At 36.8% G+C, this 16,154-nt stretch overlaps 1 protein-coding gene across 2 annotated transcripts; it reads right to left on the bottom strand.

Annotated features, from left to right (window-relative positions):
• Positions 1-1,631: 1,631 nt before the first annotated feature.
• On the bottom strand, positions 1,632-12,991 carry LOC127850806 (platelet binding protein GspB-like). 2 transcript variants are annotated; one of them, XM_052384128.1, is made up of 6 exons: positions 12,781-12,991; positions 10,963-11,783; positions 10,027-10,158; positions 6,014-6,207; positions 4,044-4,217; positions 1,632-2,038 (listed from the first exon to the last, which is right to left on the bottom strand). In XM_052384128.1, the coding sequence occupies exons 1-6, from the start codon at positions 12,957-12,959 to the stop codon at positions 1,871-1,873; spliced, it is 1,668 nt and encodes a 555-aa protein (XP_052240088.1). In that variant the 5' UTR covers positions 12,960-12,991; the 3' UTR covers positions 1,632-1,870. The 2 variants fall into 2 exon arrangements, with proteins under 2 accessions (XP_052240088.1, XP_052240089.1); XM_052384129.1 differs by lacking the exon at positions 4,044-4,217.
• Between the last annotated feature and the right edge of the window lie 3,163 nt (positions 12,992-16,154).

Raw genomic sequence — 16,154 nt, 5'->3', positions numbered from 1 at the left:
AAAATTCTCAAGTCGATTTACATTGTTTAAATGAAAATAAACAATGGAAAAGCATAACATGAAAATGATTTTTTTTACTTTAGTAAATAATATCTTTTTATCCACTCATAATAATAAAAATTGATCACTCGTTTATTAAAATCAATAATCAACCCAAATTAACAAATATCCTCTATTTAATTATATTAAATGTAGAAAAAAAAATTAATAATACAGAGACATTCTTATAAATGATTACCTGTATAACATGATTATTCAAAATAAGATAACATTTCAGTTTGTTACTTTTAACCCTTTGCATGCTGGGTAATTTGTCATCTGCTAAAATGTCGTCTGCTGAATTTCTAAAATTAGCATTTTCTTTGATTTTTTTCAAAGAATACTATCAGAATAGCAAACAGTTTGGATCCAGATGAGACGCCACATTCTGTGGCGTCTCATCTGGATCCAAACTGTTTGCAAAGGCCTTTAAAATCCGGTTCCAGCACTGTAAGGGTTAAGGCCAAGAATTATCATCACATCTCTCTATATGTTCATGTCTCTATATATCTTCATGACAAAACTAATTAGACCAATATTTCATAAGACACTTATTAAAACCTTTCCTTGAAACAAAAAATAGTATAAGGGGCAAAATGATTATCAGTCCTGACTTTTGAATATGATTTAAATTAGCATACTTTTGACATTGCTCCCACACTGTTATCATAATGGTCTAAGTTCATGCTAATCTAAGTTCAACAAGGTACTTTATTTGTAAAATCATATCAGAGGAGCCTCATTATGCTATACAAAAAATATTTGTCTTCATAATATCATGATAATCCTCAGTAGTCAATACTCAAATGCACACAAGATTTTATTAATTAACCCTTTGCATGCTGGTTAATTTGTCTTCTGCTAAAATGTCGTCTGCTGAATTTCTAAAATTAGCATTTTCTTCGATTTTTTTTTAAAGAATACTATCAGAAAAGCAAACAGTTTGGATCCTGATGAGACACGTTCTGTGGCATCTCATCTGGATCCAAACTGTTTGCAAAGGCCTTTAAAATCCGGTTCCAGCGCTTAAAGGGTTAAAGTTTGAACCCAGATTGGCCTGTGCCTGACACTCTTCACTTTTATAGAATTCTTTGTTTAAAAAGAGATCTCTTCTAACTGAAAATTCAGTGCAGGAAGAAGGTGATGTCCCTGTGAAGTCGAACAAGGCTAATCTGGAACAAAACTTAACTCGCATGAATCAAGCGCTGTTTTCGAAGCCCTGCTTAATTGAATCAGTTTGGTTTTTAATTATCTCAGCATCTCTATGAAACTGGTAATCAGTGATTCACTGAGCTTGACACCAACACTCCATCCTCAGGTTACATGAGACCCTATGAGCCTGGATTTTGGATATCAGGGCTTAATTCATGTGCATAGGTGTCATCCCAAATTAGCCTGTGATTTCCCCACCGACTTATATAAGAAACGTTTATGCCTACACTAGATTGTTATTTAACCCTTTGCATGCTGGGAAATTTGTCATCTGCTAAAATGTCGTCTGCTGAATTTCTAAAATTAGCATTTTCTTCGATAAAAAAAAAAATACTATCAGAATAGCAAACAGTTTGGATCCTGATGAGACAGACGCCACCTCATCTGGATCCAAACTGTTTGCAAAGGCCTTCAAAATTCGGTTTCCGCACTGAAAGGGTTAAAAGAGACTTCCTTCAAAAGAAAAGATGCATTAAATCAGAGAGTGTCAACCCTGCAGATAAGCAGGCTGCACAGGCTGATCTGTGATGACCCTTAACACTCATGCACGAAGCCCAGTTTTCACAAAATGATGTAAAAACAGTTTGACTTGTTATAACTGCATGCCATGGAATGGCAATTAACCATTACTAAACAGTGCAGGTTCCGGTGGCGGCTCTAGAAGTTGTATGTCATCCCCCTCTTTTACCTTCTGGAGGTTATACTCGTGACATTTCAACTCCTTCATGATGTTCCGTTTTGAATGCTCTGATAGGGTGATGTGCAGCTTGTTCAGCTTTGCGAGAAGCTGGCAACAGAAAGAATGAGGGTTGAGTGTAAAACTCTTGTATCTTGTATAATCAAGAGCACCGCATAATGGGTGCCACACTTGGCTGCTTGTGCAGTTTTGAATAAATGAACAACATGTTTAGGTTTTAGCACACACCGACATCGGATAACAAGCTGGCTATGACAATACCACGAGTTTTCTCCAAAAACAGCCAAGCTAACAAGATGTGTTTGTGAAACACAATGTCGCCCTATATGATGTTTGACCTTGAAGAATGACCTTGACCTTGTGAAGGATGACCTTGACCTTTCACCACTCAAAATGTGCAGCTCCATGAGATACACATGCATGCCAAATATCAAGTTGTTATCTTCAATATTGCTAAAGTATTCATAAAATAAGTGATTTGGGCCACATATATTTGACCTCTGACCTTGAAAGATGACCTTGACCTTGACCTTTCACCACTCAAAATGTGCAGCTCCATGAGATGCACATGCATGCCAAATATCAAGTTGCTATCTTCAATATTGCAACAGTATTTATACAAGGGACAAAATTGTCACAAAACCAGGTTTTCATTGTGAAAAAAAATCTGATAAAGGGAGACAACTCAAACTGAACTTTTGAAATGAACAAAAAAAATTAACCCCCTTTGTAAGTTTGTTTTAAAATAAATCTATTTTTAGTCGTGGCGACCTTGACATTGGAGATATTGACGTGATTCTTTCGTGCGACACACCGTCCCATGATGGTGAACAAATGTGCCAAATGATTTTAAAATCTCATAATGAATGACATAGTTATAGCCCAGACAAGCTCATTTATGGCTATTTTTTACCTTTGAACTCAAAGTGTGACCTTGACCTTGGAGATATTGACGTAATTTTTTCGCGCGACACACCGTCTAATGATGGTTAACAAATGTGCTAAATGATTTTAAAATCTCACAATGAACGACAAAGTTATGGCCCGGACAAGCTTGTTCCGCCCGCCTGCCAGCCAGCCCGCCCGCATTCGCCAATCTAATAACCAGTTTTTTCCTTCGGAAAACCTGGTTAAAAATAAGCGATTTGGGCCACATATATTTGACCTCTGACCTTGAAGGATGACCTTGACCTTTCACCACTCAAAATGTGCAGCTCCATGAGATACACATGCATGCCAAATATCAAGTTGCTATCTTAAATATTGCAAAAGTATTCATAAAATGAGCGATTTTGGCCACATATATTTGACCTCTGACCTTGAAGGATGACCCTGACCTTGAACTTTCACCACTCAAAATGTGCAGCTTCATGAGATACACATGCATGCCAAATATGAAGTTGCTATCTTCAATATAACAAAAGTTATTGCAAAATGTTAAAGTTGGCGCAAACAGACCAACAGACCAACAGACAGACCAACAGACCAACAGACAGGGCAAAAACAATATGTCCCCCACTACTATAGTGGGGGACATAAAAATGAGTGGGGTTCTGGAAAAACTGGGCTTACATTAATGCATGTGCATAGTGTCGTCCCAGTGTCACCCCAAATCAGGGACAACGCTTCCCACTTCAAAAACATGCATTTAGCCTAGTTTTCCTGGAACGTGACTCAAATGTAGCGAACACAAGAGTTTCAAGCTGAACCCTTGAGATACACCATAAGAGTGTCACCTGGGCATTTCATAACAGTTATGTTCAGACCCATGTTTAATTTCGATGACATATTATTTCAAATGTTGTCTTTACTAATCAAATTGTATACAAAAAAAATCACCAAACATGTATGAATCAGCCACACTCACCAAAAACGGGGAAAATATTGTCCCAGGTAAGCCTGAGCAGTTCACACAGGCTAATCAGGAACGACACTTTCCGCTTAGACTTCATTTAAAAGAAAATTCCTTTAAACAAAAAATTCCATAAAATAGAAAAGTGACGTCCCTGATTAGCCTTTGCAGACTGCACATGCTATTCTGGAATGATGCTTAACGCAAAAGCGAGGAGCAAGGTTCTATAATTATGCCTCTTACATCATTGTTCGCATGGCACTTGACAGCAAGAACAGTAAGTATTCGTTGAATTGCGGAGGCGTTCTTGTTACGGCTGTTGACAATCATGGAGTAGATGAGGGCGATGGTTGCCGGCTTGTTCCCGTTATTCCCCACTACCTCATCGAGGAGATCGAACAGAAAGGGGACATTCTTCTACAAACAAATACAACATCTGTAGTGGGCTACACAGACGTTGCATTTGAGCCACGTTCTGGAAAAACTGGGCTTAACACAAGTGACTAAACTGTGTCCCAGATCAAGGACCACACTCTCCACTTTTATCAGGAGTGTGATTGAAGAACCACTTACAGGGAAGAAAATGCCCTAACCCCCTTAGTTAAACCCTTCATTTTTATATAGATCCAGAAAATGTTATAACTATTTGTAAAACAAGAGCACCGCATAACAGGTACCATCGCTCAGCTGCGGGTGCATTTTTTAATAAAAGAAAGCTTGTCAGTAAATTATTTTAATTTTTTTTCACAGTGACCTTGACCTTTGACCTAGTGACCTAAATACGGGTGAGGCGTGTAGAACTCATCAAGGTGAAGCTACATATGAAGTCTCAAAGTTGTAGGTGGAAGCACTTTGATTTTATAGCCAATATTCAAAACCTTGACAACATGTCAAGGTTTTAGCACGATGCTGACGGCGGACGACCAGATGGCTATGACAATACCTCGGGTTTTCTCCGAAAACAGCCGAGCTAATAAGTTTGACATTGAAAGGAAGGAAATCTGATGAAAGGAGAAAATCACACCCTGTTTATGTTTTTGTGTGTTTTTTTTTGTTAATAAGAAGTCCTTTCTTAGCGTTGACTGTAATATCTAACTTTAATTCATTATAGTCATTGATACCATATAACGGAAAAACTTGTTCTAAATCAGCCTCTGCAGACTTTTTCTTCATTCAAATAAAAAACAAAATACTGAATAAAAATAGAGCCAAATGCATGTAAAAACTATTATTTCAAGCATCAAGTCCTACAAATCCTTATTTAATATGAATTAATATGAACACTTTTCAGCTACTGCATCTTCCAATTAAAAAAAATTGAAGTAATTAATTAAGAAGATTTTGTTCAAATTAAAAGATTTCATGACTACATTATCCAATCAGAAATGCACAATGTCAAAATAGCAAACATGACATTCTCCCAGAACAGAACATCAATTGAATGCATGCAATCTGGATCTGTATTCCAATGTTGCATAAGTTATGCACACAATTGTGTTCTAAATAAACAAGAGGACTTATAGCCCTTATGTGCTTACCTTAGCAGGAAATAAATGTGGCTTCAAGAGCAATCACAAGGCAAATATTTCAACCAATGACACATCATCGGCAACAAATAACAGACAAAAGGTGAATTCCAAGTTAGACATGCTCTATAACATCATCAAAATGAGTGGAGACAAGTTATCGATTTTTAGTTAAAATGACACTGACCTCATTGCCCCTCTGCAATTGCAAGCAAGGTATTAACTTAAGTCACAAAGTTTCAGTGTACTACTTCTATCTTAACTAGGGTAATTGCATGGAGAACGTTTTTTCCCCATGTTTTGAAACAGTGACCTTGACCTTACTGGCCCAACATAGTTCTCCATTCAAGCTTGTTTTATCCAATATTGGCATTACTATTGATCAATTCAAACTCCCCCCTGGTCAAATGGCTCCTTGCTATGCCAAATTTAATGACTATAATTACCAGGATTTTCATCTTTACTGTAAACCTGGTAAAAAATCAAAACTCAGATGTTGCCAACTTTCTCTTGGATAAAAACTTTTAATTCCACAACATAGAATATCTTCAATTGTACGTTATTTTTGGGCAAAATAGTGTTAAAGCCGTAAGTTCATATTAAAAAATCAGAATTCATACATGTACCAAAGTCTTTTTGCTCCCGATTCTAAGTCTCATAAAATCCCTGGATAGCTCTTTCACTTACCTTAAGTTCTGCATATGCGTCCGAGAATACTGTCTCACCACTCACGCCAGGGGCAATATTGAAGAGAATGCTGTTTTTGTTTTCAGCCAGCATAGATACTGCTCGTTTTACAACATCAATGATTTTCTTCTGCTTGTCAGTGTCAAATGGCATTGCAACAAATTTCTTCTTCCATTCAGGTAACTCTTTCGTGCCTGCATTAAGGATCTGAACTTAAGAGCATGTAACAACAAGAGCTGTCAGAGGACAGCGCGCTCAACTATTCGAGTGCTTGACAGTATAACGTAAGCCATCATGGGGAAATTGTTCATATTCAATAATTTATAAGACGATCTTTTCAAAAATAAAATAAGGAAAAAAAATATTTATTTTTTTTTTGGGGGGGGAGGGGGGTTGATAGGGGGGGGGGTAGAATGTGGGGTGTGGTCATTTATTAGACGATCGTTAAAAAAAAAGGAAAAAAAAAAAAAAATTGAGGGGGGGGGGGGGCAGTAGGGGGGGGGGTGAGAAGTAGTGCTGCAACAATACGCCAAAAAACGTATTGCAATATATTGTCAGTACAAAAATCCGTATTGCAATATATTGCAATTTATTGCTTACTTGTACCAGAATTATAACTGGCCAGCTAATCACCCAAAACCAACTTAATTACCGGTACATGAACATAACCTCGTCTGCCATTTAGATAACTATTATAAAGGCTTACAAGAAGAAGAATAATCAGAAAGACGATTGTGGATGTTTAAAAGCCGGTCGTGTAACTCATCAGAATGCTGTTACTTAAAATTTGTTTTAATCATTATTACTTCTGTTTATAATAACATCAATTTACATTTTGATTTTGTAATTAACTGTGTTGTTATTTTTTGTATTTCCATAAGCTTCATCTTTAATTTAACAGTATGACATGCAAAAGCAGATCTTGCGGTCTCCCATGTAACAACTGTACCCCATATAATAAACTTTTTAGAATGCTATTTTTACGCAACAATTTATTTTTACTCAACAGTTAACACCGATTTGTTTACCTTGATATCATTATTTCGGATGGCTTTTCTGGACGAAATGTGGATGAATTTTTGTAGAATTTTTGTACCGGTATGATAAAAATCGTATCGCAATTCAATATGCGGATTGCATATTGCGATATATACCGATATACCGGTATACTGTTGCAGCACTAGTGAGAAGGGGGTATAATGTGGGGTGTAGTCATTTATAAGATGATCTTTCAAAAATAAACAAGAGCTGTCAGAGGACAGCGCGCTTCACTATTCGAGTGCTTGACAGTATAACGTAAGCCATCATAGGGAAATTGTTCATATTCAGACGATCTTTCAAAAAAAAAAAAAGGAATTTTTTTTTTTTTTTTGGGGGGGGGGGGGGGGAGTAGGGGGGGGGGGTAGGGGGGTGAGAGGGGGTATAATGTGGGGTGTGGTAATTTAATAGATGATGTTTAAAAAAAAAATGGGGGTTGGGGGGAGTGAGAGGGGGGTATAATGCGGGGTGGGGTAATTTATTAATGATGTTTAAAAAAAAAACATTAGGGGGGCGGTGAGAGGGGAATATAATGTGGGGTGTGGTAATTTATTAGATTATGTTTAAAAAAAATTGGAAGGGGGGGGGGGGGTGAGGTCGGGGGGGGGGGAAGGGATTCTGGTAGGGGCGTGGGGTATTGTTTGGGTGGAATCCATTGCGGTATTCAGGTAAGTGTTGTTTTGTCAAAGTAATAATAAAATGTGATCATAAATAAAAAAGTTATGGCAATTTAAGCAAAATTATTAAATAATCAATTATCTAAGTGTAAAAGAGGCCATAATCATGTCAAAATGCTTGATACAGTGGTATGCTCTTGTTTATAGGTTGGGGTCATGTTGGTAAACAAGTATGCAACATATAAAAGCAATATGTTAAAGGATATAGGAAATGTTTGGGGTTACGTACGCAATCTTTAACATAAATTTATCTATAACATGCATATTCTTACTATAAAAGTGGCAATAATTATGACAAAATGCTTGATAGAGTTGTCTGCTCTTGTTTATAGGTTGGGGTGATGTTGGTAAACAAGTATGCAAAATATCAAAGCAATATGTCAAGGGATAATGAAAATAAATGGGGTAGTACAAAAACTTTAACATTTACTGCATATTCTAAGTGGAAAAGGTGCCATAATTATGACAAAATGCTTGATAGAGTTGTCTGCTCTTGTTTATAGGTTGGGGGCATGTTGGTAAACAAGTATGCAAAATATGAAAGCAATATGTCAAGGGACAGAGAAAATATTTGGGGTAGTACGAAAACTTTAACATTTGAACGCAGACGCTAACGCTCACGCCGACGCCGGGTGAGTGGGATAGCTCCACTATATATATTTCAAATATAATAGTGGAGCTAAAAAAGGGAAAAAAAAATTTTGGGGGGGGGGAGGTGGGGGGGGGGGGGGGGCAGGGATTCTGGGTTGGGGCTGGAGTTTTGTTTTGGTGGAATCCATTGTGGTATTCAGGTAAGTGTTGTTTTGTCAAAGTATTAATAAAATCTGATCATAAATAAAGAAGTTATGGCAATTTAAGCAAAATGTTCAATTATCTAAGTATAAAAGTGGCCATAATTCTGTCAAAATGTTTGATACAGTTGTCTGCTCTTGTTTATAGGTTGGCGTAATGTCGGTAAACAAGTATGCAAAATATGAAAGCAATATGTCAAGGGACACAGGAAATATTTGGGGTAGTACGCAAACTTTAACATAGATTTATCAATAATATGCATATTCTAAGTATAAAAGGGGCAATAATTCTGTCAAAATGCTTGATACAGTTGTCTGCTCTTGTTTGTAGGTTTGAGTCATGATGGTAAACAAACATGCAAAATATGAAAGCAATATGTCAAGGGACATAGGAAATATTTGGGGTAGTACGCAAACTTTAACATAGATTTATCAATAATATGCATATTCTAAGTATAAAAGGGGCCCTAATTCTGTCAAAATGCTTGATACAGTTGTCTGCTCTTGTTTATAGGTTGGGGTCATGATGGTAAACAAGTATGCAAAATATGAAAGCAATATGTCAAGGGACATTGAAAATATTTGGGGTAGTACGTAAACTTTAACATTTGCTGCATATTCTAAGTGGAAAAGGGGCCATAATTATGAGAAAATGCTTGATAGAGTTGTCTGCTCTTGTTTATAGGTTGGGGTCATGTTGGTAAACAAGTATGCAAAATATGAAAGCAATATGTCAAGGGACAATGAAAATAATTGGGGTAGAACGAAAACTTAAACATTTGCACATTAACGCTAACGGAAACGCAGACGCCGGGGTGAGTAGGATAGCTCCACTATATATATTTCATATATAATAGTCGAGCTAATAATTATGAATACAAAACACAATTTAAGCAATCAGAAATTGACATAAGTTTTAAAGGGACTTGTTAACAGTTGGTACACATAAAATTTAAACAAGAGATGTGTTTGTCAGAAACACAATGCGCCCTAATGCGCCGCTTTTTTTATCTTTGACCTTGAAGGATGACCTTGACCTTTCACCACTTAAAATGTGCAGCTCCATAAGATACACATGCATGCCAAATATCAAGTTGCTATCTTCAATATTGCAAAAGTTATTCAATATTGCAAAACTTTAACTTAAAACTTTAACCTAGGTTAAAGTTTTGGGACAGAATGACAGACAGACAGACAGAATGACAGACAGACAGGCCAAAAACAATATACCCCCGATCATTTGATCGGGGACATAAAAAACTTGTAATTGCTTCAAAAAATAGATACAAAGCATAAGCCTCATCACCCGAAAATGGGTCTTATGCCATATGTGGCCTCCACATAAGCGCAGTCTGGTCAGGAGCTACTCTGTCTGCTATTAAGTCACGCAAGGTTTAGCGGAAACCATAGCTGACACGGAAGCTCATAACCAGACTATGCAGATCCGCTACACTCTGAACAGAAAAGGAAGAAGAAAGCAGAAAAACTTAAATGTTGGACTGGTTACCCCAATTGTTCATTTCTGCATAACAATGGTCCACATGCTCTTTGGCGGTAACACTCTCACTTTCTGTCACTGTACCCGTTGCCCCACTTGTGGGGGCTGTAGTGGGTTCATGTAAATAGTCCCTAGGCTTGTCTGAAATATGTCATATCATATGATGCCAGCATTTTCAATAAAAATAAAACCTTCATAAAATCTACAGGATATGTTTAAAGGGTTCTAGCATGAACTCTGTTATCCCTTTACCTCTCAGAAACGCATTTTGATGCATTTGAAGTCCTTTAGAAAATCAAATTCAATTTAAGTCCTTTCTTCATATATTCAAGTATGAAAGGCTTTATTTCCAACACCCTAGGATACTAAATCCTTGATACTGATGAGTAGCAAACAGCATAAAACCTGAACAGGCTGCGAGTTACTCGCAGGCTTTTCTGGTTTTATGTGGTTTGCACATAGCCATGTTCACTTTGCTTCTGAGTGGGAAAGGGTTATCACAGAAGTGTACAAAGAAATCAGATGAATAAAATGTATATATGTTTATTTTGAGTGTTTTACATCAACTATTATAAACATATTTAGAAAAATTGCAAACATCAAAAATTAATGTCAGACTAGATATTGCACATACAATGAGTAACACAGAAAGAAAACACGTTGCAAAAACTTATATCAGATACGGCATACCCGCTACCTAGTTCTTGGTCACAGGAATTAGGTCCTTCAGACTAACTTTTGCTTTTTGTTTGGATTTTTAAACATCAAGGAGATGTAACTGTTAAAGTGTAAATGCTAAGTACATGTAAAATGTTTTATGGTTTAAACATGACATACTGTAGTGATTGACTTATTGTAAATATTATTAGCCATTTCATCAAAGTTGTTTTTCAACACCACTTGGATATAAACAAAATTTATATGTTGATATAAAGGACTACGTACCTGTCACAAGGGCTTTAGCTTTTGCTGTTGGTTGTGTGGCAGAGACTGTGGTAAGAGCAGTAGCTGCTCTTGCAGTAACTTCTGAAGCAGTTGTTGTAAGTACAGAAGGAGAAGTCCAACATGAAGTCAAAGGTTTTAAGGTTCTTGCAGAAACAGGAGGTACTCCTACATTAACTGCTGAAGCTGATGATGTCAGAACAGAGAGAGCAGTCAATTTTGAATTCACAGTTTTGGCAGTTGTTGTAGAAGCATAAGATGCTCTTGCAGAAACTGTTGAAGCGGATGATGTCAATACAGAAGAAGCAGTCAAACTTGAAGTCACAGTTTTGGCAGTTGTTGTAGAAACAGGAGATGCTTTTGTTGTAACTGCTGAAGCAGTTGTTAATGGTACAGAGTGAGCAGGCAAACTTGAAGTCACAGATTTGGCAGTTGTTGTAGAAGCATTAGATGCTCTTGCAGAAACTGCTGAAGCAGTCAAATGTGAAGTAAGAGCTTTTATGGTTGCAGAAACAGAAGATGCTCTTGCTGTAACTGCTGAAGCAGTTATTGTTTGTACAGAGTGAGCAGGCAAACTTGAAGTCACAGTTTTGGTGGCTGTTGTAGAAGTGGTAGCAAAACTACTGGTAGTTGTTACTTTTTCATTTGTGTCTATAGAAAAAGCTTTTAAAGTGGCTGTATTTGAAGTAGCGGCAATTTTTGGATCAGTTTGTGAAACTGTATGAGTCTGAATTTCAAACTGAATCTTCTTTGTAGCATAATCATGTACATCTGGTGGGGCAGGTCGTTTGCGTTTCTTCACCTGTATGTTATGTTCAATGAATCTGAAATGTCAATAACTATGACTCAGTCACTGACCTGACTTTCACAAATCAGCCTGTCTAACAGACATAGAATGGGAAATGCCATGGGTATTCGATCCAACTTAACATGCTTAAATCATTTAAAGCAATGCATGTGGGTGCTTTGGGCACTGTTTGCATCTAATCATATAGCGACAAATATAAAAGTTAATTTTAATTAAGAACAAATGCATACATGCCATAAATTTTCAGACCAATTCCGGAACATTGAGCTAAATTTTCCGGGACTTTTGCCGATTTTCCGGGACATGTATACATATAGCGATATATATATATATATATAGACATATGCATTTATGGCACGCATTTTTTTCACATCGTAAATTGAGTACATTACTAATAAATATGTTGTTAGCATCTAAATCAATTTTATGCATCGTTGATTATCACAGGCATTTCATTAATCTTTTTCTAAGTGTATGATCTCCATCAATAATTCGATCTTTTTTTTCAATCATAAAACAAGTTTGTGACTAATTTTTACACCCTCTGGAACTGTTCAAGATTCATTCTTTCTCATTTAATTAACATAATTTGCTCATAATTTTTGCATTCATGTCCTGTTATTCACACATTACAATACTCACTTCAATCCAATATTTATTTCAAACTAGAGCAAACGTATTCCCAGAGCTGCCATAGCAAAAATTATCAAAGGCTCTGGGAGTATGTTTATAAGGACTAGCGCAGTGAGTAACATTAGTTTTGTTTAATGTAAAAAGAAACATAAAATTAATGTTGGTTATTCTAAATAGATATTTTACCAACACAAGTTTACAGAAAAACATTTTAAGTTGTTTTTCTGTAAACTTGTGTTGGTAAAATATCTATTTAGAATAACCAACATTAATTTTATGTTTCTTTTTGCATTTCTATCAATAGAAGCCTTACACCGTCGAAAATACCCCACACCAGGTTAGTGCATTAATATGATTAATGGTGGTGAATGGTAAACAACCTTTTAAAAGTGATCAGTCCTTCCAGCTTAGCGAGGCATGGTAAACAAATACTGTTTAAATCATCTGCATTGTGAATTAATTCTTCCAAAGCACACTGAGCTCGCAGAAACTTTTGCGAATGTCCCCTTTTGACGACTTGTACTCGTATTTTCAGGCAAAGATTGCAGAGGTTCACCATTTTGGATGGCAAGTCAAAAAGGTTTAAAAATAAAAATCCCTTAAGTCAAAACGGCCTATTGCAGACTACCTATCTATCTTATCTATCTTTCAATACTGCCGGAACCCCCTTGCGGGTACTATTGGCAGGTGCGCGTGTCAGTGCAAGAATAAAAGGTTTAAAAGCATTGAAAGGGAGACTTCAAAGCATGAAAGTGAGGTGAAGATAAACGTATGATAGTGTTAAACAAGAAGAAACATATTTATAGGTTAAACGTTGTTAAAAACACTGTTTTGTGCATTCAGGGACGACTGGGGAGTAGAGTGGGGCTAAGGCAACGCTTGAACCCCTCTAGGTCTGCCTGCTGTAAAACTGAGGCCGGTATGCTGTTCCAAAGAACTATGGTGTAAGGAAAGAAGGAATATTTAAAGTAGTTGACTGATGTATTGACTTGTCTGAATGAGAGTGGGTGCATATGACGAGTCATCCTCATAGGCCTCTCAAGATATGATGGCGGCGAAATGGCTACCAAGCCATACACAATTTTGTAAAAAAAGGGTCAGTCGGGAGAGATCACGTCGGTCCTTCAAAGTCTGCCAGCCAAGTTCAGTCTGCTTACCGGTAACACTGCTGTAGTATGAGAAGTCGTTTTTCACCCAGCGGACTGCTCTACGTTGTACTTTTTCTATTTTGTCACTATTTTTTAGTATGTGGACTCCAGACAGAGGACGCATATTCTACCTGGGGTCTAACTAAGGTCTTATAGGCTACTTCTCTGATGTTTTCATTTTTAGTCTGTATACTCCTGCGGATGAAACCAAGAGATTTATTAGCATTCGTTGTTATGTTGGTAATATGTTTGTTCCAAGAAAGATCATCTGAAATGGAAACACCTAAATATTTAGCACTGTCTACGACTTTAAGGATTTGTCCATGTAGCCTATAATTGAAGATGAATTTATGTTTTTTCTTAGAAATAACAAGGACTACACATTTACTAGGGTAAAATCTCCATGTCCCACAGGTTTTCCCAGTGTACTAATTTGTCTAAATCATTTTGAAGAGAGGCAAAGTCTTGCAAGTTGTTAATAGCCAAGTATACAACAGTGTCATCTGCAAACAAACGAACTTGAGAAGAGATAGAGTTAGGAGGGTCATTTATGTATAAAAGAAAGAGTAAGGGACCAAGTACTGAGCCTTGTGGCACGCCCGATGTTACAGGGACTTCTGATGAGCATTCTCCTTCCAGAACAACTGTTTGCGATCTGCCTATGAGAAAAGACTTAATCCAGGAAATTGTAGATTTGTTCACTCCATGTTGCTGTAATTTAAAAAGTAATTTAAGGTGGCTGACTTTGTCGAAAGCTTTGCTGAAGTCTAGAAGTATAAGATCAGTTTGATGACCGTTTGCGAGGTTGCGAGCCAGTTCATCGACAAGTTGAATAAGTTGACTTGACAGCAATCTCTTACACGACGGTTAAATTGTGTATGTGAGAGCAAGGAACGAAAACTCTGCGTGGAGATTGACTTGACAGAACGATCGAAACCGGTTATTTTATGAAAACGGTACGCATGAACATGTAATAAATGCCAACAGAAAATAAAGAATATTTAAATACTTCAGATAAATAAAATAAAGATTTTTAATATTTTATTGTTGGGTTGGTATCGCAGTCGGTTCTTCTTCTTTATATAGTTTACAAGAACCCAAGAGACATTTCAAGAGTGGTGGTGTAGCGCAGTTTTAAGCTTAAAAAAAGTTAGTTAAAAGTCATCGTTGGCCTATATCGGTACCATCTCATCGTTTAAAGATTCAGGGCTGGTAGCCGTCACTAATTTAGTGGTTTGATAGCTGAATCCACAGACACCAAATCAAATCAAAATGTATTTATTGTCGGTATGAAATAACATGTATATAAGATAAGCTATGTATAGCTTTTGACCGATATGTTGCTGATTGGAAGAAGGAGTGTCTGAGGTAATCTGTTCTGCAGAATGGAATAATGAACCTGATTCTGATGCCTCCTTTTTTATGATATAACAGGGCGGAGGTTAGCGTCACATGGAATATCAATAAGGTTGTTTATTATTCAGTATATCATAGTGACCGTAGACGTTTGACGTCCCTCTTGGCACCCGATGTCAGCTATCATCTGTAAGTGATTGCTTATGGTGCTGTAGTCGCCTTTCACGAGGTGAGCATCGTGTCTCTGAAGGGTTTCAATCTGGTCGATGCATGTCTGAGTGTAAAGGTCCTATGCAGTTGAGGCGTACTTATTGGCCGCACTTAGGTGGTGTATGTTCTTTTATTGAGGCTAGGTGTGCCTAATGAAACTTAGTCCGTGGCTTGCTTTCTGGATGACTGCAGTCACATGTTGTTTTCAAGAAATGTTGTCCGATATTGTCACTCCAAGGTATTTTCCTTCTTTACTTGCACGAGCTTCTGTCCATGAATTACGGTCTCAGACTTTATTGGATGCCGCTTTTTCGCGATGTACAAGACTTCACATTTTGAAGAGCAGAATGAGATTTGCCAGTATTTCTACCATTTCTGTAGGGCATTAAGATCAAGCTGAAGTGTTGCTGTGTACTGTGCTGTCTTGATCCTTCTGTAAAGCAGAATATAGTCAGCGAAGAGTAGGTGTTTTTTTTTACTTTACAGTTCCTGGTAGGTTATTAATTTAAACCATCCTTGAGGGATGTCTGATGTGACGTCGGCTGAACTGAAAACGTTCCTGCGACTAAGACCCATTGAGCGTTTTTCTCACACGTCTGATATTTTTCATTGTTAAATAAAAATGTACGCGTATAGTCTAATTAAAACGTAAGGTACTGCACAAGATTCATTTGTCAAATATTCATTATTGAAGAAAAATTATAAAATGCTGAAACGGACAGTCATTTAAATTAATGAATGAAATTAACTAACTATCGTCTATAATAAATGATAATGATTATAATAAACTATAGTTCATTTGATTAATACAACTAATAAAAGAGAAAGTGTTAATTTATGACAAACTTCAAATATTGAAAATGTTCGTGCTTTTTACCAATGAATACACAGAATGTATAACAAACAAATACATTAATGATTAACCAATTTATTATTTTGATAAAAACATTCCTTATGTATAACCTGTAATCTCAGGTCTTTTAAGCAGTATTATAAGCGCGATTCTAGTCTTTATTCTATAATAGTGAATTGTCTTCTTT

This window comes from Dreissena polymorpha, chromosome 11 (assembly GCF_020536995.1).
Source record: "Dreissena polymorpha isolate Duluth1 chromosome 11, UMN_Dpol_1.0, whole genome shotgun sequence".
Classification (NCBI taxonomy): Eukaryota; Metazoa; Mollusca; class Bivalvia; order Myida; family Dreissenidae; genus Dreissena; species Dreissena polymorpha.
Note: the sequence above shows the minus strand (reverse complement) of the source record. Positions and strands in the feature narration are given on the sequence as shown.